The 27853-nt window shown below is 27.4% G+C and overlaps 2 protein-coding genes across 3 annotated transcripts; one reads left to right on the top strand and one right to left on the bottom strand.

The window, feature by feature from the left end:
- Positions 1–512: 512 nt before the first annotated feature.
- Positions 513–7980, top strand: LOC105251135. Of its 2 annotated transcripts, XM_025406456.1 has the most exons (6): positions 513–574; positions 3080–3628; positions 4174–4450; positions 5120–5221; positions 6393–7245; positions 7853–7980. In XM_025406456.1, exons 1-5 carry the CDS (start codon positions 569–571, stop codon positions 7226–7228), a joined length of 1770 nt encoding a protein of 589 aa, XP_025262241.1. In that variant the 5' UTR covers positions 513–568; the 3' UTR covers positions 7229–7245; positions 7853–7980. The 2 variants fall into 2 exon arrangements, with proteins under 2 accessions (XP_025262241.1, XP_011256004.1); XM_011257702.3 differs by lacking the exon at positions 7853–7980 and having other exon boundaries at positions 6393–7442.
- A 2417-nt stretch (positions 7981–10397) lies between these two features.
- Positions 10398–19297, bottom strand: LOC105251136 (aminopeptidase N-like). Its single transcript, XM_025406463.1, has 12 exons — positions 19226–19297; positions 17433–17943; positions 16852–17316; positions 16566–16743; positions 16077–16224; positions 15533–15614; positions 14557–14921; positions 13806–14083; positions 12290–12468; positions 11646–11960; positions 11448–11517; positions 10398–10603 (listed from the first exon to the last, which is right to left on the bottom strand). The coding sequence occupies exons 2-12, from the start codon at positions 17921–17923 to the stop codon at positions 10481–10483; spliced, it is 2694 nt and encodes an 897-aa protein (XP_025262248.1). The 5' UTR covers positions 17924–17943; positions 19226–19297; the 3' UTR covers positions 10398–10480.
- Between the last annotated feature and the right edge of the window lie 8556 nt (positions 19298–27853).

The following is a 27853-nucleotide window of genomic DNA, read 5'->3' as shown; positions in this document are numbered from 1 at the left end:
TCAATACGTCAAAATTCCAAAGTGGCGATCGTGAAATCACAGATTTTTTTGGGACATTGCACTTAACCGTCAAGCCATCAAAAGTTTAGTTAATAAAAGCACAATATTGTAAATTTATATCATTATATTATCATTACAGTCTTTTTATTTTTACGTTAATTTTTATATTTAAATCTCATATTTATAAAATAATAAAGCACGAATTAAATCGGAGATAATATAAAATTAAATTGATGATATATTCAAAAAATGTTAATTCGAAATTTCAATTTTATAAAATATACCTGTTTGCTTTCTTTTTCAATTATTTACGTAATGATTAATTACCTACACGACAGGAAATAATAAAATTTGCTCGGTTATTATTCACGAGGTAAGCTATAATAATAATAGTAATAGTACGTAATAGTACGAGCGTCAATTTCGATAGATCCATAACCGGGCAAGATGGATGTCACTTTCCTACAAAGTGGGAGTCGGTATAAAGAGAGAATCTATCCCATGGCGATGGTCAGTGAGCTCAGTGAGAGTGCCGTGATCATTTCGCCGTCGTACGTGAAAGTCAAGTATGAAGGTACGCGTTTCGCAAACTTATTGTTGTGCCTCTCGCTTCGTAAAGATGTGCAAAGTGTCAATCATCTAAACGCCCGTATAAAAGACACAATTAATTCGTGTCGGGATTAATCCGTGTGATTGATATTCATCGATTTCTCGCATCTCTCATCATCTAGATGACTCACAAGTTTTATCGCGAGCAATTAAAAAGTGTCATAATTTTTTTATCAATAAAATCTTACATTTTCCTTTCGAAATCTCCTCGATCGCTAATTCCGTATATTTATCATCATTAGCGGCGTGTGTTTGCCGATTTCACGCCACTCGAGAGCAAGGCGCCTCGCTTCTCAATGCCACGTGAAAGTTCTGTCCGTAACCTTTCTTCGGTACACTCCTCGTTGCGAGTTTCACACGCAACAATGAGAACGGGACAGTTTCCTCAACAACTGCACGGACCGCGAGCCGTAAAGGAATAATTACTTCGTGGCTAAAATGCCTTTGTCGAAAGTTACCGCATCCGCGTCTTTTCTAAGACGATAAGCTTACTTTAACAAGCCACATCGTTTCATGATTTAAGATGTTAATTCCGAATGCATTGTATTTATTATAGATTCTGCTCTTACTTTAGCTTACATTCCATTCTTATTATAATTGCAGATTTAGTCTGGTTATTTATTAGATGAATCTGAATAACTTTTCACGTGTCGACCTTTTTGGCTACGAGTTTCTATTTACAAAGAGAAAGGTGTTTAATTTTTTATGAGGTATTTTTATTATGTGGCTTTAAGTTTTTCAAAAGTATTTTTAATATTCTTCGGATAGATTGCGAAATCATGGAAAAGATTAATTTTATCTGCTTATGTTACTTTGATGTACACATGTATATCTTCCTGTAAGATTTACTTTCTAATTCGACTTACTTGTAGTAATAATCGTGCGCGTCTAATATATAGCAAAAGATGGAAGATATGATAAAAAGAGAGATCACACTTTGCAAATTTTATTTGCAAAGTGTGATCTCTCAAACCGGAAGTTTGTCTTCCGGTTTATTTGTTACTTCATATCGATTTTCTTTGCAAAGAAAATCGCCTTTTTTTGGAAAACTTATCTAATAATTTTGTCTAATACGAAAACTAAAAATATTTATTAGCTGGCGTTTAATTGCTGCTTTTTAGAAACCGTCGAGAATGCACGTGTCAAACTAGGTCAGTCAAAGACCTGCAAGATCAAGGTTACAACGATCACTCTCGCTCATTCAAGCGATAAATGATCAACAGAATTGTTTAAACGTTATTGAAACAATTCGTCATTGTTTCTCGTGGACACGTGTGTTGAGATCGATCGTCATATGATTTATTTATGACAAGGTTAATAATTACTCTCGCTAATACTCGTAACAAACCAGATTGTTCTGCAGAGAATGAATTGCGCAACTTTGTACCGCGCTTTATATTACTAAGGAGCGATGTTTCGTTTTATTTGTCTCACTACATCTATGTGAAACTATCAGTATTGACGAGATGGTCGTTTTTGCCTCAAGTCATGTATACCACCGATTCATGTAGTGAGTGTATTTCGAGCCGCCGGTAGTCGCGTGACTTTCACTCACCTGGCGTCGCTCTACTTGTTGCACTCCTATTGATGCGCTTTATACTTGAATAATTCTTTCAAGATCAATCCTTGACCCTCAGAATAATCTGTAGGCATTAATTTGATTTATATAATATATTTGATTTATATAAGAACGTGATAGAAATGTTCCTAAGGCATTGCTAGCATTTACCATTGCTATCATCGATATACAATCAATGATGTATAATTGTTGCTTCCCAGTTTCTTATAGATAATCTTATAGATTCTTATAGATTAATTCTTAAAGAAAAATCATTTAAGATCCAAAGAATACACATAAATCAATAGATATTTATTTATTTATTTATTAAAGAATGATAAACAGGAAAGAAAATCTCTTTATACAAAAAAAAAAATTCAGAAAGATTTACAGACGTGTATAAGATAAAAATGCATTAGAAAAGACAATTAATCTGATTAAATTTTGGGAAATAGAAAAATTTAAGTAAAAGAATAATATTTGTAGATAGAATTACATATTTGAATTAATATGCAAAATATTTAAATTAAACAATTAGATAAAATTAAATCACTATAATTAAGAACATATATTATTATTAAAAGCTAGCAAAGCAGCGCTCGATTAAATGGAATCAGTCCCAATGGAATATGAAAAAAGTCAACATGATCGGATAAATTATTCACGTCATCAGAGATATATTCTATTTAAAAATTTAAACTTCGTAGTAAATAAGATATTTTCCTCCATGGAATAGTATCTAATTTCTCAGAGAGAAATTACCTTGCTGGAATATGAAACTTTATACAATAATTATTAAATCTGGAGAATCATCATTTTAAAAAGGAACAGCAAATCTAAAAAGACTCTCATATGTATAATATATTATAATTATATTATACATAGATTATCATTTCTCATCGTACGTTTCAGCTGAGGAATTTCTTGATTTTGACGTGCTCGATAATCGTGGCTCACTCGGAAACTGCGACGAACGACCAGGAAACATTGCTGAGGAGAGCAGCCGAACAGCTGGAGCGATTGGCTCCGTATCGGAGAGACGCGGACGATCAATCTCGAGGAGAAATCGATCTCGCAAATTCGCCGGAGATTTGGAGATCTCCCGAGGATCAGAATCGTCTGGATGAGACCAAGAGCGACGCGGATCAAAGGGAATCGCCATGGGAGGTAATTTCCGACATCCTTTCGAAAGAATCGGATGCAACGAAGAAGGCCGAAGACGAGAAGATGGTAATGATCGACGTTATCGCTGATCCGAGATACACCACGATGATGCAGGAGAGGATCAAGAGAGGCTTCGATGCCGGATCTGCCAGTCTTTTAACCGGCATAGCGGGCGGTTTGTTAAGCGGTATCGCGAGTGCATCGAGCAGCTCTGCTGGAAAAGCATTGGCGAGTAGCAGTCAAACGGTGTATCACGCTCCGGCATACGGTGCACCAGCAGTGGAACATAGTTATACGGTAATCGTTATTTGTTTTCAAATGGTTAATTAAAACACTTTACACACCTCTTGTTTACTCAAGTAGAGAAACATCATAAAAGGTGAAAGACAGCATGGAGAAAAAATTGTTGATTCCTTATATAAAGTCTGAAATGGATCGGAGTACTCTACAAGAGGCATAAAAAAAGTTGTTCTGCATATACTGAAAGCATAGTGATATAGGTTAAAGTTGCTCTGCGAAGGAGTGAAATTTTAACCGGTTTTTTAATTATTGCTACCTTTACCGGAATTATGTGCTCCTATTATCTCCTTTGATTCATTTGGAACATTGCAAGATATTCCATGTAGCAATACAAATAAACAGTTTGAAGTGAAAATTATTGTATTAGACATTAGCTAAGCCATTATGTTGAAGTAGTAAAGAATAATTTCCTTTTAAAAAAACAAAAGTATTTAATATATTTTTTTTAAATAAGAGAAAAATGTGGGGAAAAAAGATTGAGACATTGTAACAAGATTGTAATTTAACATGAAAATATTTTTGATATTTGATATTTTTTTTAGTACGTAGAGAAACCGGCCTTCGGTCCTTGGGACTTCAAGAAGGCAATCTTTGGCACACTATTCCAAGCTCTCAAGGCGATCGGCGGCGGCGTGCTAGCTTTAAAGGGCCAATTAGTCAAAGGCAGTAGTTATCTTTTGGCAGGCAAAGCTAAAGTTGTCAGTAAAGCCGGCGACGTCATCACGTCCTTCGGTAAAAGTCTGGCGGCCAGCGCAGTGACGGAACCGAAGCCTTATTCATCAGAAGCTTATTACGATCATCCGCCAGTTCAAAATATAGGTAAGGGATTAAATAATTTTTATAAAATAAACATAAGATTTTTCTACTTGTAATTAACAGTGGTAAAGAAGATTGATTATGAAATTAATAAAAAACAAAATTGCGTTGTCATAAAAAGACTCAGGCATCATATAATATACACATACATAAATAAAAACTTGTGACGTATTACTTTCTATTGTACGCTCACTTGTTTATATCACAATCAATCGATTAATCGTGGAAATCGATCAAAGATATAATTTTGTCTTTGAAAAATGACAGACTGTCTGTAGAAGAAAATCATTATTTCAAGATCATTATTTCATTAACTATAAGCCAATCGATTATCTATGAATACGATAATTTGAAGGGTAATCATATGTTCCAGTTCTAACCAGGTATTATCTACTTTTCTCGAATCCATTTGCGATAACAATAGAACGTTATAATCGATGAAAATGATTCGAAAAAAGTTGACATATGATCGCGATATATTACAATTTTAATTGTTATTGATACTTGTTTTTTAAATTTCAAATTGAAATGATGTAGTCTATAATTGAAAGTATATTTCCTATAATATATATAATTATCGAGTTGATCGCTCTAATATTTATTTATGTATATATACATACATGCACACGTGATTATATTAATGTTCTCTAAATATTTTTTTGTAATATACAGGACATGATTCCAACTATCCTGGATCACCACCAAGTTCTGATGATTATTCTGAGGCGCCTAATGGTTACAATCCACACGAGACTTACAACGTGCCACCAGATGGTAGGTTTCACTTTCAGTACATGTAATCGTAAAGTTACATTGTTTGTAAAGTTCCTACACACTATTGTATACTCTATTTCTATGTTTTTACGCTTTTCTAAGATATGCAATTAATCCAAAGTAGTATTTACGCACTGATGAAGACTTAATAAGTATAACGACTTCTTTCTCTTCATCTAATATTTCCTATGTAAGTAATTATGCAAAGAAACAATAGCTTCCACGGAGAGAAAAAAGTAATCAAGAAGTCTTTGTTTTCTCCTTGAATTTTATAAAGTAGCAAGATATCCTTTTAATTTTATATCCTTTTAATTTATTTAAGAGAACGCTATCAGTTACCGCTTTCACGAATAAATTTCGTCGCCAACTGACAATTATAATATCTAAAACGGGAATCAATGCTTTCGATGTTCTTCTGGAAACTTTTTAATGCAATTCGCTTGATGACGCTCGAATTTCCTTTTCCGTATCGTAACATTGCCATCGCCGTGAGTCGCAGTGAATGTCAATTCCTCCGGAACAAACAGGATTTCGTTTCACGATTCCGAATGACTCTTCCTACGTGTATCAACACGCGACCTTTCACTTTCCCCGAAAGTTATTGACTGAAAGATATCTACGGTACAGCCTGTATTTCCTGACATACTTTTTCGAGATCTTTTACGCTTTTTTTAGTATACAATACCTTCGTGCATCCTTGCTAATATAAATTTTATATATATATTATATATATAAATTGATTTTTTACAAAAAAAAATATTAGTAAAATATGGCTTATGTCGATTCAGATATCTTATAATGAATGAATGTTGCAGTCACAAAATATAAAAATTATGTATGTAATTTTATGTTGTTTTACACTGTCTCTTCTATAAAATTCACTTTTTTGTGTATGACATATGCACTAGTCTTTAAATCATAAATCCTGTAATCCCTATTTTTTGCAAATTTGTATAATTGTTCATATATTTGATCGCATATACGAAATTTTATGTTGTCCCATACTTGGCACCTACACGATTGATACCTTAGTAATACCTTCGGCATACTTGTACTTGGGCACAACAATGTATTTGACAGTATCTGCTTTTATGCTCCACCTCGACTAATCGAATCTGTACTTAACACTAAAGCACTGAATAAACATGACTGACAGACGTCACGTTCACAGACAATGGTCAGGGCGGCCTGCTGATCGTGACACCGACGAAATCTGACCTGGACGACCAACGTACGAACGTGGTGGCGCAGGAAAAGCCGGATCTGTCCAAGTTAGAGGAGAGTTTCGGTGGACCGGCCAAGGGTTCCACCGTCGCAAATCTCCTGAAAGGTAGCCTCGGTTCACAGGATCAAACCGTCAATCAAGACATCAGCAACGTGAACCCTTATCCTCCCGAGCAACCAGCTCCGATCTACGGGGCGCCTAATCACGACATTGCAGCGCAGAATTATGGTAACACGGTGCAAAATTTTCCCTTTGGACAAGACAACGCTTATCAACGGCCTCTCTTACCGTCGCATCATCACTTTCCATATCTAGGCGATCCAACTTCGTCAATTCACCCGAACGTAGATTATTCCCTGTTGCAGCAGATTCAATACCCGGCGAATCCCGCTGCGTCGTTCGACCCGATCAAACTGCCGCACGATGATAGCGGCGGTACATCGGTATATTCGAGTCTGTCCATAGACACCGAGCCGCAGATCGCACCCTTGAAAATATCCCTTCTGCCCGGTGCCCTCGATCTACCCAAATTGAAGCCGCACGTGGACTTTCACGGGCAGCCCCAGTTCGCGAATCATCTTCACGGCGACTTGGGCGGTCCGCTGAAAGTGCCTCTTTTGAACCCGGCGCCATCAGCCTATTATTGGCAGGATCAAGGCTTACAATCGCTTGCTCCCTTTAAGACGCTGAATCACCTCTATAAGAGGAATGTTCTCCAAAGGCGAGCGTTCGCCAAACGACTCGCGCTTTACTCATCGCTGCAGAAGATGAAGTTCCATTGACTGTGAAGTCGAGGCAGGTAACGCATCGACATATTACAACGTGTGTGAAATAATGGCATTTTTTCAAAAATTTCGTAAGTTCTTTCGAGTGTGACGATATATCTTGACGTCGGGACAATTTCTTTGACATTTTTTAAATACTGGAGTGAAAGTACAATACACACATAGACATATGTGTATTTAATAATGTGGTGAAATATCATATCTTGTCACTCTGAACATATAGTAAGAATAAATATGTACTTTCATTTATTTTGCATAATATGCTATCGAGCATGTAATTATGTAAATATAGATAAAATAAAATATAGATAAAATAAAATAGATAGGAAAGATAATATTTAAATATTTTTTATATTATAGGATTATTTGATAAATATTATTATAGAATTATATAACATAGTTATTTGCGATTAGAAAAGAAAGATTATATATTGAAATGAGATTTGTAAACATGTATTAGATTTAGAAAAATAAACTTGAATAATTATTAATTTATTTTATATTAAGATAAATTATTATAATGAAAATTTAAAAAAGAAGATATTTTCCCCTACATCTGTCACATTATTATCTAAAAAGTATTAACATGTTTTTAATGCATCCGCATTCTTTCTGTTACAGTAATCTACACGGTCGCATACTATCCATATCCACTCAAATACCGATACAGATCTCTGAATCCTTATGGACGATAAAAATTTTTTTATGAACGATTACATAGGCTTCGAGGAACAAGAGAAACTAATAAAGCGAAAGCGATTTCTAAAATCCGACTGATTTCAAAGTCGGAATGAAATAGCAATATCATATCTGAGGAGATTTCGGGTACTATTGAAACACATAGTTGTGTCATGGATTATACCGAGTATCGCTAAAATCTTCGAGATCTTATGTTTTTTATTAAACAAGAAAAAGATTTGAAGTAATTTTTTAGGATATATATCTTGATTTACTGACAGAAACGATTACACACATACATATAGATTCTGTGAGCAAGTCAGAGAAATCTAAATTTTAATAAAATAATTTGTTTTTAATTATATTTTATTGAAATAATTTCTTGTTAATTATATATAGAATAATTATTGTAATTTTATATATGTTATAATTTAATTTGTGATAAAGATTTTTTTTGTTACATTGTCTTCGTTTGTCATTTGCGATCACAGCAGACCTGAACGTATATACGAGTACATATATTGTACATACATAAGTCTTCAAGAGTAAGACCTACAATATAAGGGACTTACTGCCATAAATAAGTGGCTTTAAAATTATATATGCGTTAATTTCTTTAAATAAATCAAAATAAAACTTTTTATATTAAGTAATCTCGACTTTATCAAAAGAAATTGTGAAATGAAAAGAATTTGTCTAAACAAAATATTAATTATTTTAAGAGTATAAATAAATTTTACATGAAATTGTTAAAATTATAGAAGAATTCTTATCTTTAAAAGTGTAAAAATTTCTATTAACAAGAATTGAAAATTATTACTTAGCCTATTTTTACCAAAGAACAAACGTTATTTTGAGAACAACAAACTTCTTTTATTGAAAGATATACAATATATTTTTCTTTACGAAATAATATCATTTACTGGAAAAATTTTAATATAATATACTTTTATATATTTTAATATATCATATATATGTATATATGTTATATACATTCATTTGTAATAAATACTATTGTTTTATTCGTTATATATATATATTAGCTCCTTTTATCCCCAATTCAATAAGGGGTTTATAAATTAGTATATATATATATATATATATTTAACGAATTAATCGAACGAATGCATTCCAATTCATCTTTTCGTTTGGTATATATAAATATTTAATTTACTATTCGACTGATTGCGTTCCGACTCGCTTTTTTATTCAATATATATAAATATTACGCTTAAGTGTGAGTCCAAGAAGCAGATTTCGGATATTCACTGTAGGTCAGCCGTTCCTCGAGCGATCGAGACGAGATTTAAACGGTAGTGCCGCGAAATGGTGTAGAATTTTATGCAAAAAGAACGAAATCGTTATCGCGTCCGAAAGTCCAGATATAAATTGGCCGTTTTTCGTCTGCGCGCGGACGGTCGAAATTGTGCACACCGCGCATGTTGCCTGCCTCTCTCGCGCGATATTCACTGTAACGCGGCCAGTAAAATGGCAAGCCGAAATATATATATATATATATATATATATATATATTATAAATAATTATCTTTTTCAAGAACTCTTATAAAGAAAAGAGTCTTGCCTAAGAATATCATATTATTTGATATAATTATTTTTCTATTTGGGACTAACTTGTGCGTAAATTAATATATTAGTTTCAATGATTCCTTTGATGCAACTGAAAAGATTTGTGTTCTTCCATATAATTAATTCTAAATTAATTGATCGTAGAGAAATTGAAAGATGTTATTTGTCATCGTGATAATATACAATTGCTAATCTATTTTATAAAGTGTTGATTACAAATCGATTAGTTGTTAAAATGTAAAGTGATATGCCATTGAATCAAAATGAATGAAATAGGTATTATTAAGGAGAGTATCCCACAATTTTAAAGCATTTTTCCCCCTCATCTTCTACAATTTTCTATATATATTTTTTCAAAATTATTCAATTATTTTATTCAGTTTATTATTTTATTATTTCAATTATTTTATAAGTTTGGTTTTATTTTATACAACAACATTTTGATAGTCTAAATTTATTTGAACTTGATATAGAAATCCATTTTGAAAACCCGCTTTAAAAGATTATAATTTGCGGTTCAAAATATAAATACATTTATAATTTTACGTGTCATTTAAAATACAAAGAAGTAAAATATACATGTATTGTAAATATAAAAATTGTAAATATACATACATATATTAGGATATGCTAATCAGAAAATTATAAATAATATATATATATGTACTTCTTTTTAATATATATTTATATTAATATAATAATATATTATATTAATATATACTTTACATTTAGTATGCATATGTATGTACAATATAATAAAGATTACGTAAATACAATTATCTATCTATATAAATATTAAATCTGCATTACAAAAAAAACCAATAAATAATGTAAAAATTACAACATAGTTAAATACAATTAAAATATTATTAACAGTTATGTGAAAATAATGATTAATTATGTATATTAATTTATAAATCTTATCTCATTCATGCTGTAGTATCGACTTCTAAATAGATCGACGCATTATACATCTTTATATTTTTAATCGATGAAAGAAGAAAGAAATTCTATTTGTCTTTCGATTTCTGAAGTGCGTGTTTGTATCTTGCGTTCAATATCGAAAATCATTGGTTCTTGAAACTTTTTTCTAATGAAGTTTGTTATCTAAAGGAGATTATTTTAACAATTAACATCAATAAATAATTTCGTAAATGTCGCATTATCATATAGACACAATTTTATTATTGACAGAATTTTAGAACAAGATATGTCGAACGTTATATATAAAATATATAACATGTACAAATTGTTTCATTCAATATTATAAATTTCTTTATGGTAGATATAGAGAGATTAAAATTAGACATTTTTTGATAATAAATTTATTATTATTTGGAAATTCATAATATTAACATGATAACAAATAAATGATATTTTCAATCTAAGTTGACTTGTTAATAAAGACAATCTATCGAATGCTACTATGTGACAGATACATATATATATATATATATATATATATATATATATATATATATTAGAGTTCTGGACGAGCTGTAAGCTAATCGATCTGTGGATTGTTTTTTTTTCTACATACTAGTTGAGCAGCAAAGGAAAAAGTGCAAGAAAAACTTTTTCACATTTTTATTTTAATTATTGTTTTGTTTTATTTCAAAAAATTACAAGAGTTGCTCAAAATGACTATTCCAATTCATCGTTGCATGAATGGCAGAAATCAAAAGCCGGATCATGTTTCTATTGAATCATGATTTTAAATGTCGAAAATTTATCAAGGCCCTAGACTGTGCGGAATTATCATTTCTAGACTGTCGCGTTGAAATTATGAATTTGCGGATTTAAATTTATTATTAAAAAATGCTTAATTTTAACCTCTTTACCTACTATAAGAATTTCTAACATCAACTCTGAAACACTATGTATAGGAAAAAATAAATTTTATAATAAAATTTTAACAAATAAGTACGAAACTTTTATTCATTAAAATTACCTTGTCTAACTGTCCCTTAGAATACACATTGTTAATTATGACAGTTAATGCTGTAATCTCATTGACTCTCCTATTTCAACAAAAACAATACATTTAGAATTAATACATTTAAAATACATTTAGAATTAATTAATATTTGCAATTAATAAGAACAATAAATTTTCGAAACTATGTATTTTTATGAAATAATATCGTTACCTTTCTACAATGTTTTTGAAATTATTTAATATCTCTTCAAGCAGATCCGTATTTTTCGCAAGAATAATAAGAAAAGTAGGTGCAGTTAAGGCTCTCTCTGATGGTTTATAATAAGCTACATTAAACATAAAGTCAAACAATTGGCTCTGAAAATAAGGCATTAATATTCTAGAATCTTCAACATTAGCTAGACATTCTAAAATCATAGGATCAATTTTTTTCATTAATTGATTATTGAAAACTTGATTCCATATATTATTATCTGCGATTTTCAAACCATTACAGTATGTCCACCTCTTCCATCCAGGTGATAATCTACAAAAACAGTCCAGAAAAAAAGTAAAAATTTTCTATCAAAATAGTGTTATTAGGATTTTTAGTGTTTTATTGTAATAATAAATAATTTTTTAATATATGATAACTAATTTCTCAAATATATACACATATATATATATATATATTTGATATACTATTATATATACTGATATATATATATATATATGTGTGTGTGTGTGTGTGTGTGTGTGTGTGTGTGTGTGTGTGTGTGTGTGTGTGTGTATCTCCATAAAATATTCTTAATTAATATATATCTATATTTTCCCAAAATATTCCTATAAAGAATCAAGTATTACAAAGAGAATTACTTGTTTTTTTCAGGATTTATCAGATGCTCTTGCAATTGATTATGGGCCTGTGTTTTACATGAAAAATCATCCGCAATACATCTCCACTTTGCAACTTCTTGCTTTAAACATTCAATATGATCGTTATGTTCTCCAGACACATTCCACAATATTAAAAATTCCATTCTTCTTATCACTTCCTAGTATTGAAATAAGAAATATAGTACATCTCTTTATTTAATCCTTTCACATTTAAAGAATAGATATTATATATATGTACAAAACAGAAACACATTTTAATTAGAATTTTATTTTAATAAATTTTATTTTAATAAATTCATGTCATTATAGCATCAATTATTATTATGTTACATACAACTATTGTATTAATCAAATTAGCCGATCTTTTATTTGAATAATTGTATACGTATTTAAATAATTGTATACGTATTTTATATCCAAATGTATCTATATTCTTAATACGTATATTTCAGTCTATATATCACTCGCTCAAATGTCAAGTAGTATAAGTCAGAAAAATAAAGACTTTTACATTTGAGAAATAAAGACTTTTACATTTTTTTTTATATATAGGTATATATATATATATATATATATATATATATATAAATAATAGATTCGATTCACTTTAAATGTAAATATAATTACATGATGCAATAGATCGTATTATACTACATCTGAAATCTATTAATTATTACTAAAATCAAGTTTAGATAGTCTTATATCACTTAGTATCTAGACTATATCTCATATATCGATGACTAAACTCTCTTACACATCGACGAATTAACTATATTACGATCAATTATTTTCTTAATTTAAATCTATTACATCAATCAAATATCGATTTTATATTTCAAATCTGTAAAATATCTTAATTTTTATAAAACAAATATTTAGAAATGAATTATTACAAGCTATACAATGTAACAAAATTATCTTAAAATTATAAATGTTTTGCAAATTTTTAATACTCGCCGTAAACATTCTACTGTGCAAAAAATTAATATAAAGTAATAATTGATACTGTATTCTATAATACTCTAAAATTGAATAAATTGAATAAAATGTATATATATATATATATATATATATATATATATAATTATATTATATTCAATGTTGTATGTATATATATATATATATATATATATATATATATATACAACATTGAATATAATATAAATTTTAAAGTTCTAGTATTTTGGAAAAACAGCAATATAAAAATTTATAAATTTATAAAACATGACTATTTAAAAAGGAAAACGTATAAACCATTTCAAATTTGTGACATTTGATACATAAATAAAGTTAAGTAAAAACATATAATTAAATTGTTTTTTTTTTTTAATTTTTTAGTATATTTTCAAACATATAACATATGTGTTTAGTATTTTTATAAAGTCACTACATATCTATTTTTCAATTATTTCACTGTTGTGATATGAAATCGTTATATTAAATTATAATTAATTAGCTTAGTAGATAATTTTTTAATAAAATTTATTATGTTTACCTGGAATTGAGGGTAATACCACAAGAATACGAAAATATTCGACATAAATTCAAAAGCTTTGATCATAGGATACCATGCTATGTAATCTCTTTCATTTGACAAATATTGAGCAATTTTCCAAAATACTGAGAATTCAAGTTCCTTCTCTACCGCAAAATGGAATGCATCATCGATAATTTGTGCTCGATTGAGAACATGTATATTCTCATATTCTTTAGAATTCAAGTATCGCCCAATTTTTCGCCAATTCTCAGTATCATAATAGACGCGATAGTATCCTGTTATGCAACAAATTTTTGTCGGTTATTAGCAACTTATAGTTGCTTTATGTTGATTAAATATATTTCGAAATATCTTCTTTCTTTTATTTATTATTTAATAATAACGGTATCAGAATTGCGCATAGTAAGACATAAAATACATCGGTTATATTGCATTTGATGAAATTTCAATATTAACGTAGTATTTCAATATTAACGTAGTATATTTTTGTAGAAACAAAGAAAGAGAGAATCTTATATTTTATATATATGTAATATGTATTATATATATGTTTTAAAATATTTTTTATTATTTTGATTTATACTCATATTTTACTCATATCATATATAATATATGATAACTGAGTAAACTTAGAAACTCGTATGTTTAAGGAATTTTGTATAAATTCAAATTAGTATTGACTACAAACATAATGTTTACATTATATAATATATATGTAGTCAATATAAGTTTATCATTCAATATTTACCAGCTTGTTGTAAATTGAAAATAATCCACTGATCTTCCTCAAAAAAGAATTTAATTTCTGAATGCCGTGGTGTTAACCAAGTAATATTTGTCCAAGTTATATTAAAATTGAGTTTTGATTCCGTAGTGTAAGTAACAGGTATATAATATTGTTCTACATCTAATTTGTTGTGAAATCGTATCGATATAGTTACAGTATTGCTAGAATAATTTCGCATCACCTCTAATACGGAAAAACAACTCTGCGTAGCCCATGAATCTATCATACTTTTTATATTAAACTCTAATGTGTAATTTAATGCGTTCATGACAGATTGCATAGCATTCCATAAATGACTGGAAGTTGTTGCTTCAGGCTCACTGAATCTATAAGATTTAACATGGCAATGCTAACTCTTTATGTAATTGATCAATATCATAAAAGAGAAAATCACAATTTATATAATTCATTATCATATTTTATTTTAATTTATAATGCAACTTTCATACAAGTATTAACTTTTAAACATTAATATAATTATGTATATTGTAATTTAATATATAAAAAATATATATTATATGACATATATTATATGACATATAATAGTTTATATATTTATTAACGATTGAATAACTTTTCATAATTAATAAATAATGAATTTAATCTTCACAAAGGTTAAAGCTTTAAACTGTACATATATTTGTGAAACTTGATTCTCAAAAAATTATTCAATTTAAATTGTTTATAAACTATGAATCTCTTTCTTATATGTTTATTCAGAAAAACTCGAATTGAAATTCACTCGACAAAAATTTATAAATATAAAATAACAATATAAATCTGAGCCTTTTCAAACACCTATGACTTTTAAATAATAACACAGGAAATATATTGCACAAAATTTTTATATATTAAAAAATTTTCTATTCTCTACAATATATATATATATATATATATATATATATATATATATATAATTATATTACATTATACTTACTGATTATTCAAATATATGTCGATACTTTTTGAAAATATATCAGGCGAAAATGTTAATTCTAACATGCGCCATATAATGAAACCTATAATGATTGAAATAAAAAAAATTACTTAATATTATATTTAATAGTGTTAAATATGTTCTAAAAAAATAAAATAAAAAAATTATAATGATAGAGAAATAATGAATGATTAAGATTAAGTAAGTATAATAAATTAGACTTTTATAATTAATAAGCTTTATGTTTTCTGATATTGACGATTTTTTGAAGTCAATAGACGTATTACTTTAATTTAAAAAATATACATTAGAAAATTATATAAAAAAATATACAAAAAAAAGTTTGATTTCAAAAAGTTAGATATTATATTCTTTTTGATATTGTTACCTCAAAGATTATAATAAAATATAATAAGAATAAAAATATAGAAATTTTGACAAAAAAAAAATAAATTTGTTTATATAAATGATTTTCCACTTCTTGTGAAATTAACATTCAGAAATTTATAATTATTTAATTATTTAATTATTTAATTATTTACACCTTTGTTGTGGGAAAGAGAAGAGTAATAATTTTCAGAATAGATATTATATTCTATAGCATAATTTATAACGATATAAGTGTTTAGATCGAGTAATTCATGTTGAACTTGAACTACAAACAAATCCATCATCGGGAAATTTGGCAGAGCCTAAAATCAATTCAATATAATCATAACTATAATTAATCAGAGAGAAAAAGCCTTTAGTATAAAAACCAGCATCATAATATGTTAATTAATTGCTAAAAAAATTTTAAAAATAAAATTTGTATGTGTGTAAATCTTTTCGTAATAATTTTCATATATAAAAATATATTAATTATATTTATTTCTTATAAATTCCTTTCATCAGATTTATAGAAATTTAAAAGATTTGGATTATCATTATTTTTATATTTAAGAAAATTTGTAGAAATATTTAGCGATTGTGTACAATGCTAAACTGTTAATTGTTTTGACTGCGTATTCAAATAACATTATGATAAAATAACCTTCTCGATGATATATGTTTCGAAATATATTTTAAAGCCCTCGTTTAACCATTGATCAAACCAATAAGATGGACTCAACAGATTGCATTTTTGTGCCATCCCACGTGCTATAATGTGAGCAATTCTTATTTTGTATATGATAGGATGTAATTTTTCATCGTAAACAATATCTGCTTCTCTAAAAATCATTATGCATGAATATATTAATATATGAAAAATTTTGAATATTAATATAATTTTATTTCTTAAATAAATTATATATATATCTTTAATATACACATATTACCTATAAAAAACGAATCCCAATTTCTGTTTGACTTCATCTTTTATATCCAAGATTGCTACATCCACTTTCTTTTCAAACAAAACATAAGTCTTTTCAAAGACATACATCGAATTATTTTGTAAGTATCTAATAATATTTTCAATAATATATAGCGAAAATTTCATTTGCGATTTCAATTGCGGTCTGTACAACATGCTAACAGTTTTATTGTTAATCACATTACTGATCTGATAATAATTAGTTACTACTAATACTATACTATCTATGGAGATCAAAGGAGTCGTGTGAAAATGTGTCCACATCGTATTATAGAGCGCCGGTTTAGATATTTGTATCGGCATATTTGACAAAACTGTGTATTGTCGATGATGGTTTATAGAAATATCAAAATAAACTTTCAATTCTGGGTTGTTCCAATACGGAAATATTTGCTGTTTTTTTGTTTGAATATTTGTTACTATTAACCTATTGTATTTAACATTATGCTCAAAATAATTATTACTTTTAAATTGCATATTAAGCATACAATGCACAAAGTATTTAAGAGTTTTGTTTTCATATTTTAATATACTTCTACTCACCATCTTCTATCTTCTCCTTCCTTTATAAACGGAATTTCGTAATTTTCAGAAACGTTTATTGTAAAATTATTATTAATGAAATAGATTTTCAAAAGATATGTACCAGGTAACAAAAAGTCGTCAAAGTCTAACATGACAATATTGTTTTTTCCATAATATATTGGTAATTTAATTGGATAGTCCCCTCCATTACATAATTGTCTTAAGCTCGCTCCAATTAGAATACATTTCGAATTCGGTAAATTAAAATTTATGTGTTGTGTTGCAAACATAATATTAATAATGATTTTACATTCACTGATAAGATGAGGCCGCTTAGGGAGAAATATAACTCGTATTGAATAATGTAATGGCAATATAGTGTCTGACAAATTGTAGTTCAATTCATTGCGCCACACGACATCCGATTTTTCATCATTAGTAGAAATCGTTATTGTCATTGCGGTCATGTATATTAAACTACTACTTAATAATAGTTTTATGAATATCATGTTAAATTTTCTTCGGATATCTATAAAAATATTTCTTTACTAGAAACAAGATATTTATAAATTTTATGCGAATTGGCTTCGATTTTTTTACTTTTGTGTGAAAAAACATGCAAAGTAATTTAGACTAATGCTTAGCAATGCTTAGTAAAATAGGATTAATTACAATAATGATAAAATGATTATATATTATTAATAAATATATAACATCACATAAATAAAAAATAAATGTAGAACTCTCATTTTTATAAACGATATAAAATATTTTCCTTGAATATATTTATACAACTCTCATTTTTATAAACGATATAAAATATTTTCCTTGAATATGTATATAAGAAGACACATATGAAGAATGTAATTTAGGTAATTCCAAGAAGAACAACACAATAAATATAATTTTTATTTCTCTCAAGTTCGATTATCTTCAATATTTCTTCTAGTATAGTTATATGTTTTTGTGTCTTGCATATTATGTATTCTCTACGTACACAAATTTTAAAAATTTTAATCATTTCTTTAAACATGTATGTTAAATTTAGAGATAAAGAAAATTTAAAAATATATGAGAGATATTTTCAACAACTGGATTTTATATGTGATATGACTGTATGTTTACTAACATGTTATCTACAAAGTTTATACGTTCTTCTTAAACTTAGTTTAGAGTGAGAAATATATGAAAAACGAATGATACACAATAAATATGTGCCGAAATCAAATTTATTTGAAACTTTGTTGATGCAACAATTCAAATAAAATGTAAAAAAAATGCTAAACGAACATTATATTAGTTTTATATTAGTACATGTGGTATATTTTGGAACACATATTTGGAACTATATATTAATCTATTGCTCGTTCTTTATTTGCGTCCGTTATATTTAACTTAACATTTTCAGTGTATGTAACATTAAAGAACATCGACTTCATTATAAAAAAAGTAATGTTTTAAAAACAAATTACATGTAATATTAAACGTCTTTAAGATAATTTTATAGCTATAGCATAAAATTTGGAACACAATAATTTTATATCGTCAAATAAAGTTTATAGGTTTTCTATATATGGTATTAAAATGGTTAAATGATACTATTACAATACGTGTCTAAATATCTTCATATTACCTGCGATATATGAAAATAGTACTTTCAATAAAGAACTATATTCATTTGAAAATTGAAGGAAAATCTTTTTTAAGAAATAAAATAATTGCTTGTTATTTCACACATTTTTATATGCATACATTCAATGAAAAAGAGATATATAAGCTAAATATTTTATTCAATTTATTTAATGTCTTACCCTATTTTATGAGGCAGCTACAGATTTATAATATGAAATAAACGTTGAATCGCGATCTTACCACTTCAAGAGACTATTATAAACTGAGCGCTGTCGCTTAGTTCATGCCCTAAATATGTAAGATACGTGGTGTCATGTAAACACTATTTTGATTATACATAACATAAGAAAATCTTTTCATCGATAGAAGTTAATACGTATATACTTTTGTTTAATCTTTATATTCCGTTTGTGACCGTTTTCATATTTAAAGTTTTTATTTGTAAAATACAGTATCTTTCGCGATTAAATAATTTATTTACTATCAATTTACATACAAAAGTATCTTGTTATACAGCACTGGTGCTAAAAAATATTTAATGCTTAATGCTTTATATGTATATATAATACAAGGTACTAAATTATAAAGTGTAACATAATTAAAAAATATTACTATTATTACTATTATTATTACTATTATTAGTCGACTTAATTACAAGCTATTCCTAATTACTACATATGTTTATCCGATGCATCTTCTTCTTCAAATCTTTGCAATGTTGTGATCTGTCGCATTCCCAAGACTATAGGGACTCGTGCTTCTTTCTTCTTATCGTTTTATCATTCTTTTATTCTCTTCCATCTTATTCAAAATATATAATAATTATTAACTAAGTATTATAATATATTATAATATAATATAATTATTATATTAATAATTAATATGTATAATATATATTAATATATAATATATATTAATAATGTATAATATAAATTAATATATAATATATATTAATATATATATATATATATATATATATGTATATATATATTAATATATATAATTAATTAATAATTACTAATATAATAATTATAATTACGGTATCTCTCTTAGTCTGACTCTTTCTCTTTGACCTATCCGGCATGGGTGACCCTACCAGTAATTAAGGCCGGTGTTTACACAGTCTTATATTTAAAATCGTTTTAAGTAAAATTTAGAAAATGTTTGTTATTTCATTGAGACTGAACAGAATTTTAAGATGCGATCTAAGATTATATTTAAGATGATTAAATATAAAAACAAATTGTATGAATACCGGCCTACGTTACCGCCGGCATAGCTCTCCGGATCATTAGAGTACTCAAACCTCCTCACCCGGCGAATGCCTTCGTTAAGGTGGAGATACCATCGAAGAGGTACAATTTTTTTATTTTATTTTCTTTTAATATAATGTAGGTTTTTCAAATTTTCCAAATAGAAAATATAATACAAAGGATGTATAAAATATACATATATTATATATATATTATATAATTATAAAATATTATAATGCATAATTACATAGCTTGCAGTCATATAAAAATATATTACAAAATATATATTATAATTATAATACAATTTATAAATTGGTATCAACATCAAATAAATATGTATTCGAATTTATTCAAATATTTTCAATAATACGGATAATGATGTTGAGAGCGCACACACATTCTTGGACTTACAATAATACTATATATATAGAAAGAAAAAAAAGGAAAATTCAGAGAATAAAATAATTTTTCGAAAAATGAAGATATATTTTCCATTTTTCGACATTTATTCAAGATTTAATTTCTATTGTTACAAATATCTTTTACACATATTTGATGTGATATATAATGTATAACAATAACAATAATAAAATATATATACATAATACACACATATATATATATATATATATATATATATATATAATACATAAAATTGTTAATACATAAGATAATACATAAAATTTTTCGTTGAAAATATATAGTGTAATACATAACAATAAAATATATATTATATATAATACATAAAAAATTGTTATGTAGAATATATACATAGATTACTTTACTATATTACACGAAAATATCCGCAATACGTACAACGTAAAATTGATTAGAAATTTTTCTGATAATCTATCGCGACTAAAAAAATCATTAATAAATTTCTCGCTTGTGTTCCTCTCAATTAAGAAAAAGTAATTTTAATACGAAATTTTAATTCATTTTATAAGATTTTCTAAAAGAAATGTTTGATGACGCGGAAAGATAAGTAAAACTTTGATGTTACCCAAAAATTAAATCAGAAAAAAAATTAAATTTCGCGGTTTAAATTTTACGAATATATATGATAAATAAATAAATTAATAATAACAGTAATATTTAACCACAATACACATAATTTCTATAATAATCGGAATACAACGTGCGCAATATAATTATTATCATTTTGTGCGACAATAAAAATATTGCAACATTAGAGACGCATTTCATATAATTTGCACAATATTATAATATACGTAAGGAATCAAACGCGGATGCAGAATCTAATAGTCGATTTCTTTTCAAATATACAATTTCATGTAAATTTCGCGATCAAAAGTAAAATATATATCTTGTTCCGCGAACAATTGCAAACAGGCTAAACTTTAATATCCTTATGCCTTAAAATAATTGCGTTATCGCCACGCTCAATGAAGAATAACTGGTCCAACGATTAGACCAGATCAAAATCCCTCTGCCGAGTGACACGCTGGTTAATATCTGACAGAGAGAAGAACGATTCTAAAAGTGGGAAGCGACTTCAATTTGTCTTATTTCTTCTATTTCGGATCTCGCGAAATCGATCCACAACGGATAGTTAAGTGATTCATTAAACATCAGAAGCTTCTCTACAGGAAAGAACGAAACCCCGATCTTCCTGACTGCTCCCGATAACAGCGATTTTGGCAGCGGATTAACGACTGTTACCCTTCTTATCATTTTCAATATATAATATTAAAATTCGCGTAAAAAAACATCTTCTTCCATTTTAAGAAATCTTTTCTTTTTACTAAAAAATGACTGGATATAATAGTTTTTATATACATGTTACAATCAAATATATTTAAAGGTAAAATGAAATACATGCGCTTTTATCGTTGCTTGATTAAATGTGTGAATAATAATAATTTTAGGGTACCAAATTTGCTCAAAATTCGAGACAAATCAAATCTGATAACAGCAAGATTAAAAAAAAATTCAACTTGAATATTTAGCAACATCAAATGAAAGATTATCAAAAAATTAATTTTTCTGTTGCATTTAACAGTTAAGACTTAGCACGTAACAATAATTTGCAGATATCTTACTGATATCAGAGTACCCATTCGATTTGTCTCGAATTTTTTAATTAATCACACATTTTATATTATATCATGCATTCCTAATATATTATTAAGAATAATATTAAAAAATAGTTTTTCAAATATGTCACAATTTACGCACATGTATTTTATTATATGTACACTCTTATCTAAAATAAACTAATTATAATATACATAAGATAGTGGAGCATCCAGTAACTCCTGCAAGTGGTTTCTTAAAAGAGACCAAAAATAAAATTAATTCAAAATTAATTAATAAAATATACTTGTTTGTAACCATAATTTTTCAAATAATAAAAATTTTGCACAAAAAAGTTTGCGCAAAAACTTATTAAATTAAATTTATATTTGAAAAAGTGAATTTTATCTATTATATCCATTTTTGAATTATTATTTTCATTATTAAAATAATAGTGATATTAATAGGAGGATATTAATGGAAGAACATTTTTAACAAAAAGAGAAAATATATCTTCTCTCAAAGTATAATGAATTTTGTAATTCGATTTCAAACAATGTACGGTGATTGTCGTTAAATCACTGCCAAAACATTGTTTCCAGGAACCGCCACGAAAACCTGGGTTTAATTCCTATTCTGTAATGAAACTTTCAATTTTCAATGAGGCACCGAACTAAGCGTTGCGGATAGATCTCACAAAAACCGGCGAGAAATAACTTTCCGCAATGAAAATCGTTTCGATTCTCCGCCAGTATAAACCGCGCATTTGCTAGCGTCCACCTGACATGAGGGACAGCGATAAGGCTTCTTCGTCGAGACAGCGATCACATCCAAAAACGTGAAAAGAACGCAATTGTTTGCAATATAATTTATTATAAAATCGTAAATCAATAAATCATAATCTATAAATATTTAACGCGATGCGAAATTCTTGAAATACATTAAATTAAAAACGATAATCAAAGAAAATTATTTTGTTTTACAGATTTTAATTTCCGCATGATTGATAATGTTTAATATTTCGCAATATTTTATTTTCGAATATACTTGTGTTTTCTATAATATTAAAAGAACGACAAATTTTACGTAAAAAGCTAATATCTAATTATTGGGTTAACATCGTGTTTTTCATGATTCACTTTTATTTAATAATAACTTTATATTATGTAAAAAAATTTTTTTACGGTATTTGCGCGATTACGAAAGTTTCTCGAATTTATTAATAATCTTTTAGTATAAAAAATAAGCTATCCAAATATTTGAATAATTTTGCAATAAAAATATTCAAATAAAATATATCAAATGTGTTAATTAAACAAATTTTGTTATTGTACGTATTCACCTAATTTCGTGTAATGTACAATAGATTTCTTTTACATTATTACAACTAGATTATAATTTCTATACAATTGCAAAGAAAATTATGAAAAATAAAAAATAATATAATTACAATTTATAGATATAATTATAATGTTAATTATCAATTTAATAATTGATGCTATTAGTATCAATATTCTCAACATAAGAAAATTTGCAAAATTTTTATTATTTAAAATGATTATTCAATGATAATCAATGTATATGATTTCAAATAAGTTAGAAAAAAAAATTATTTAAATTGAATTACTTTTGTCTCTCAATATTTTATCAAATAAATATTATCATATTAGATACTAATAACATTCACCTTTGAATTTAAAATTGTATAATTTTAAAAAAAATACAATTTTTAGTAGTGATAAAATAAAATATTAATATAATTTACAAAAAATAAAATATTAAATTTAGTACATGTTATACGTATAATAAAATGCAACTTAAATGTACATTATGTATTTAAGTTACATTTTTTACATTTTCCATTTTACATTTTTTTACATTAATTTTTTTATTTTTATTTATAGTTTTTTTTATAATTAATTTCAATTCTTTATATATAATTTATTTAATTTTATATGAAATAAATTATATATATATTTAATTTTTATATGCCCTAATAGCCCTAACAATCTTAACAACCCTAACAGACCTAATAGCCCTAACAAGCCTAATACAGGCCCCTAAAAATAACATATTTTTATGTTTTTTTTTCTTGAAAATAAATTTAATTTTTATATGCTTTAATAGCCCTAACAAACCTAATAGGCTTAACAAACCTAACAGTCCTAACAGCCCTAACAGACCTAACAAAGACCTAACAGCCCTAGCCACCCTACTTGCTGGCTTACGCCAGCAGAAATTCACGATCAAGTGAAATTTGGGGAACCCTAATTAGGAATCCGCGATAATGAAAAATTTAGGAAGCCCTAACCGGAAATTCGCGATAAAAGAAAGCCTTAGCGGCGCAACACATCTTTTGGCCAATATTGCCAATATTGATGTTCCAAGCCAGTTATCTCTGCTTCTGGCTATATTCATTTTGACGACTATTTGTTTAGTCGTCGACTATTCGTATGATCGTATGATATTATGATCGTATTTTAACGTGCGTCATTTAGTCGTCAGAAATCGCAAAATAAATTATCATGCATAAAATATAATTAGCATGCATTTTAACTCTCGGTCGGCGGGTTGCTTATAAATATTTTTATTTTTTAGATTAAATATTTAGAAATTAAAAATCTATTTTTAAAATCGTTTTGTAAAGGCCCATATATATATAATGGAAATAAATATTTCATGTATGTCTATATCTATTGTTATTTTACAAATATTTTTTCTTTTACTTTAATTTCTACACGTATTGTCCCGCCAATCAAGAGTTAGAAGCAACGGATTTCTTCATGCATTTACAAATCCTTTGCTTCAAAATAAAAAGTTGTCACTTACCGGCACTGATGCGCAACAGCGGAATTGATATTGAAGCTATGTTGTCTGTAACATACAAATATAAAATGCAAATTATATCAATGTTCAAAATAATTAATATTTTAAGAAATTATTATTGGACTCATTGAATTTTATATCCGATGTACACAATTATAAATAGATGTATAAATATGAAATAATTTTATAAGTAATTAATTTTTTTTAAGTAGAACTTTTAATAGAAAGAATTATGTATAAAATTTGTCCAATTTTTTAATGTTTAATCATGTTTAAATCATTATATAATCAAATTAATTAATTTATTTATTTATATAAAATTAATTATAAATAATAATACATACCATCAGGTTTTCGCTGGTGCAAGATGCTTTCCTAGGCCTGCTCCTCCTCTCAGATCATCTGGGTTTGGTACATCTATAACATACACATTAGAAAAATCCAAATTATAATAACGTCCAAAATAATTGAATATTTCAAAGAATTATTATTGTATGTATTGTGTATCTTATATTTAATCCATATAATAATAAGTAAGATTCGTAAAATAATTCTATAAATTAAAGAAAAACATTTATAATAATTCTTTAATAATTTATAAAAGCTAATATCTTTACAAAGAGATTATAGCTTTTATTTTAAAAATCTTTTTCTCTCTTATTAAATCATTATAAATAAAACAAATCAAATTATTGTTGCGATTAATTGTTTGATTTAATTATGATAATATATATTTAAATTTAATATATAAATTTTACAAATAAATAAATTGCTTACCAGAAGGTTGCTCTGGCCGGAGCCTAATTCCTCTCCTAGACTCCTCTCCTCCAGTTAGACGCGCGATACTTAACGGCACTCCCCGCACTCACGAGCGATATTTTTATATCGCTATTTTTCGCACTTTTCGCGCATACTGAACGGCACTCCCATAACTATTCGATACGATTAAAAATTTTCTGTTTTGGTCGCGCGATGTATATATTTAATATATATATACTTTAAACGGCACTCCCGGTTTCCGGTACGAGCGAAAATCCCGTTTCATTTGTGAAAGTGGGATTGCGAAAAAAAGTCCAACGCGAAAACGCGGTAACCGCGAGCGCGAAAAAGCTAAACGCGAAAAACGCCAGGTAACGAGACGCCCGCCGTCCGCGAACACGTTGACGGCAACCGGACGACGAAAAGTCGACGAACGCAATATATATATATATATATATATATAATATATATAATATATATATAATGTGTGTTTTTTTCTCTGAAAATAAATTTAATTTTTATTTTCCCTAATAGCCCTAACAAACCTAACAGCCCTTAAAATCCCCTAACATCCTAGAGTCCTAACAGCCCAGCCGCCTTACTTGCTGGCTTACACCAGCAAAAATTCGCGATAAGAGGTGCAAATTTGGGGACCTAATCGGAAATTCGCGATAAAATTTAAAGAGCCTTACATCGCGCAAACACATCTTTTGGCCAATATTGACCATGTATTTTTCAGGCAGTTATCTCCACTTCTGGCCATTCATTCTGACGAACTAATTTGTTTCAAAAAAACGATCATGCGATATTATGATCGTTTCTTTACGCACGTTATTCAGTACGTAAAAAAATTACAAGTTATAAATTATCATGCATAAAAGATTAAAAAGCATGCATTTTACTCTCGGTTGGCAGATTGGTTAGAATTCCTATTTTATAGATTAAATATTTATCGATTAAAACCTATATTTTTTATAAATTGGTTTTTTTGAATAGAGACCGATATATAATAATAGAATTTTTAAAATTTTTCATGTATGTCCATCATACAAATTGGCATACAAAAGATATCAGTTTATCTTTCATTTAAATGAACATTTTTTTCCGTTATACTTTTTTCACTTTAATTTTTACATCGCGATGTCCCTACCAACGGGAGATTTAGAAGAATGGATTCTTCAGTGCATATGTTTAATCCCTTGTGCTTCAAAGAAAAAAAGGTTTGCATTGTACCGCACTGATGGCGCAAACAGGAATTTGATATATGAGAGGCTACGTGTCGGTAACAACAAATAAAAATGCCCAAATTTACATCAAATGTTTTAAAGTAAATTAATATTTGAAAGTATTATTGGACTTCATTGAATTTATGGCCCGATTGTGCGCAATTATAAGTGATATATAAAGTAAGTAAATTTTTAATATTAATAATTTTTATTCGGATAGCCTTAGATAAGATTACTACAGAAGATATATATTACAAAAACTTTTCCACTTTTTTTTCTTGTTTAAATCTTCAACATAAATCAAAATTAATAAAATTAAATCGTATATTCATATTATATATTATATAATATATATTCACACATCAGGTTGTTCCGCTGGGCAGGATGCCTCTCCTAGGCCTGCTCTCCTCTCGGATCATCCTGGGTTGTTGCGTCCGATCTATAAATACAATAAAACATCTAAATTGTAAATAATGTTCAAAATAATTAATAATTCTTAAAAATTATTGTATGCATTGAATTTTTTAATATCCGACGCATATAATAGCAGATGATTAATAAAATAATTTAACTAAATAATTCTAAATATTCTAATAATAATATTACTAATAATTCTTTAATAACTTATAAAACCTTTACAAGATTATAATTTTAATATAAAAATCTTTTTCTTTAAAATTCGGTATTTAAATCATATGAATAAAAA

Source organism: Camponotus floridanus, unplaced genomic scaffold, assembly GCF_003227725.1.
Source record: "Camponotus floridanus strain SB8 unplaced genomic scaffold, Cflo_v7.5 scaffold144, whole genome shotgun sequence".
NCBI classification, from domain to species: Eukaryota; Metazoa; Arthropoda; class Insecta; order Hymenoptera; family Formicidae; genus Camponotus; species Camponotus floridanus.
This window is presented reverse-complemented; position numbering and strand designations above follow the sequence as displayed.

Bases quoted from the DNA above. Each gene is read 5' to 3' on its own strand.
- LOC105251135 (XM_025406456.1), top strand. The intron at 3,629-4,173 runs GTAATCGTTATT...TATTTTTTTTAG, and splicing joins CAGTGGAACATAGTTATACG to TACGTAGAGAAACCGGCCTT. The intron at 4,451-5,119 runs GTAAGGGATTAA...TGTAATATACAG, and splicing joins TCCGCCAGTTCAAAATATAG to GACATGATTCCAACTATCCT.
- LOC105251136 (XM_025406463.1), bottom strand. From the start codon at position 17,923: ATGATATTCATAAAACTATTATTAAGTAGTAGTTTAATATACATGACC. The intron at 11,961-12,289 runs GTAATTCTCTTT...CTGTTTTTGTAG, and splicing joins ATAAATCCTGAAAAAAACAA to ATTATCACCTGGATGGAAGA. The intron at 11,518-11,645 runs GTAACGATATTA...TTGTTGAAATAG, and splicing joins TTCAAAAACATTGTAGAAAG to GAGAGTCAATGAGATTACAG.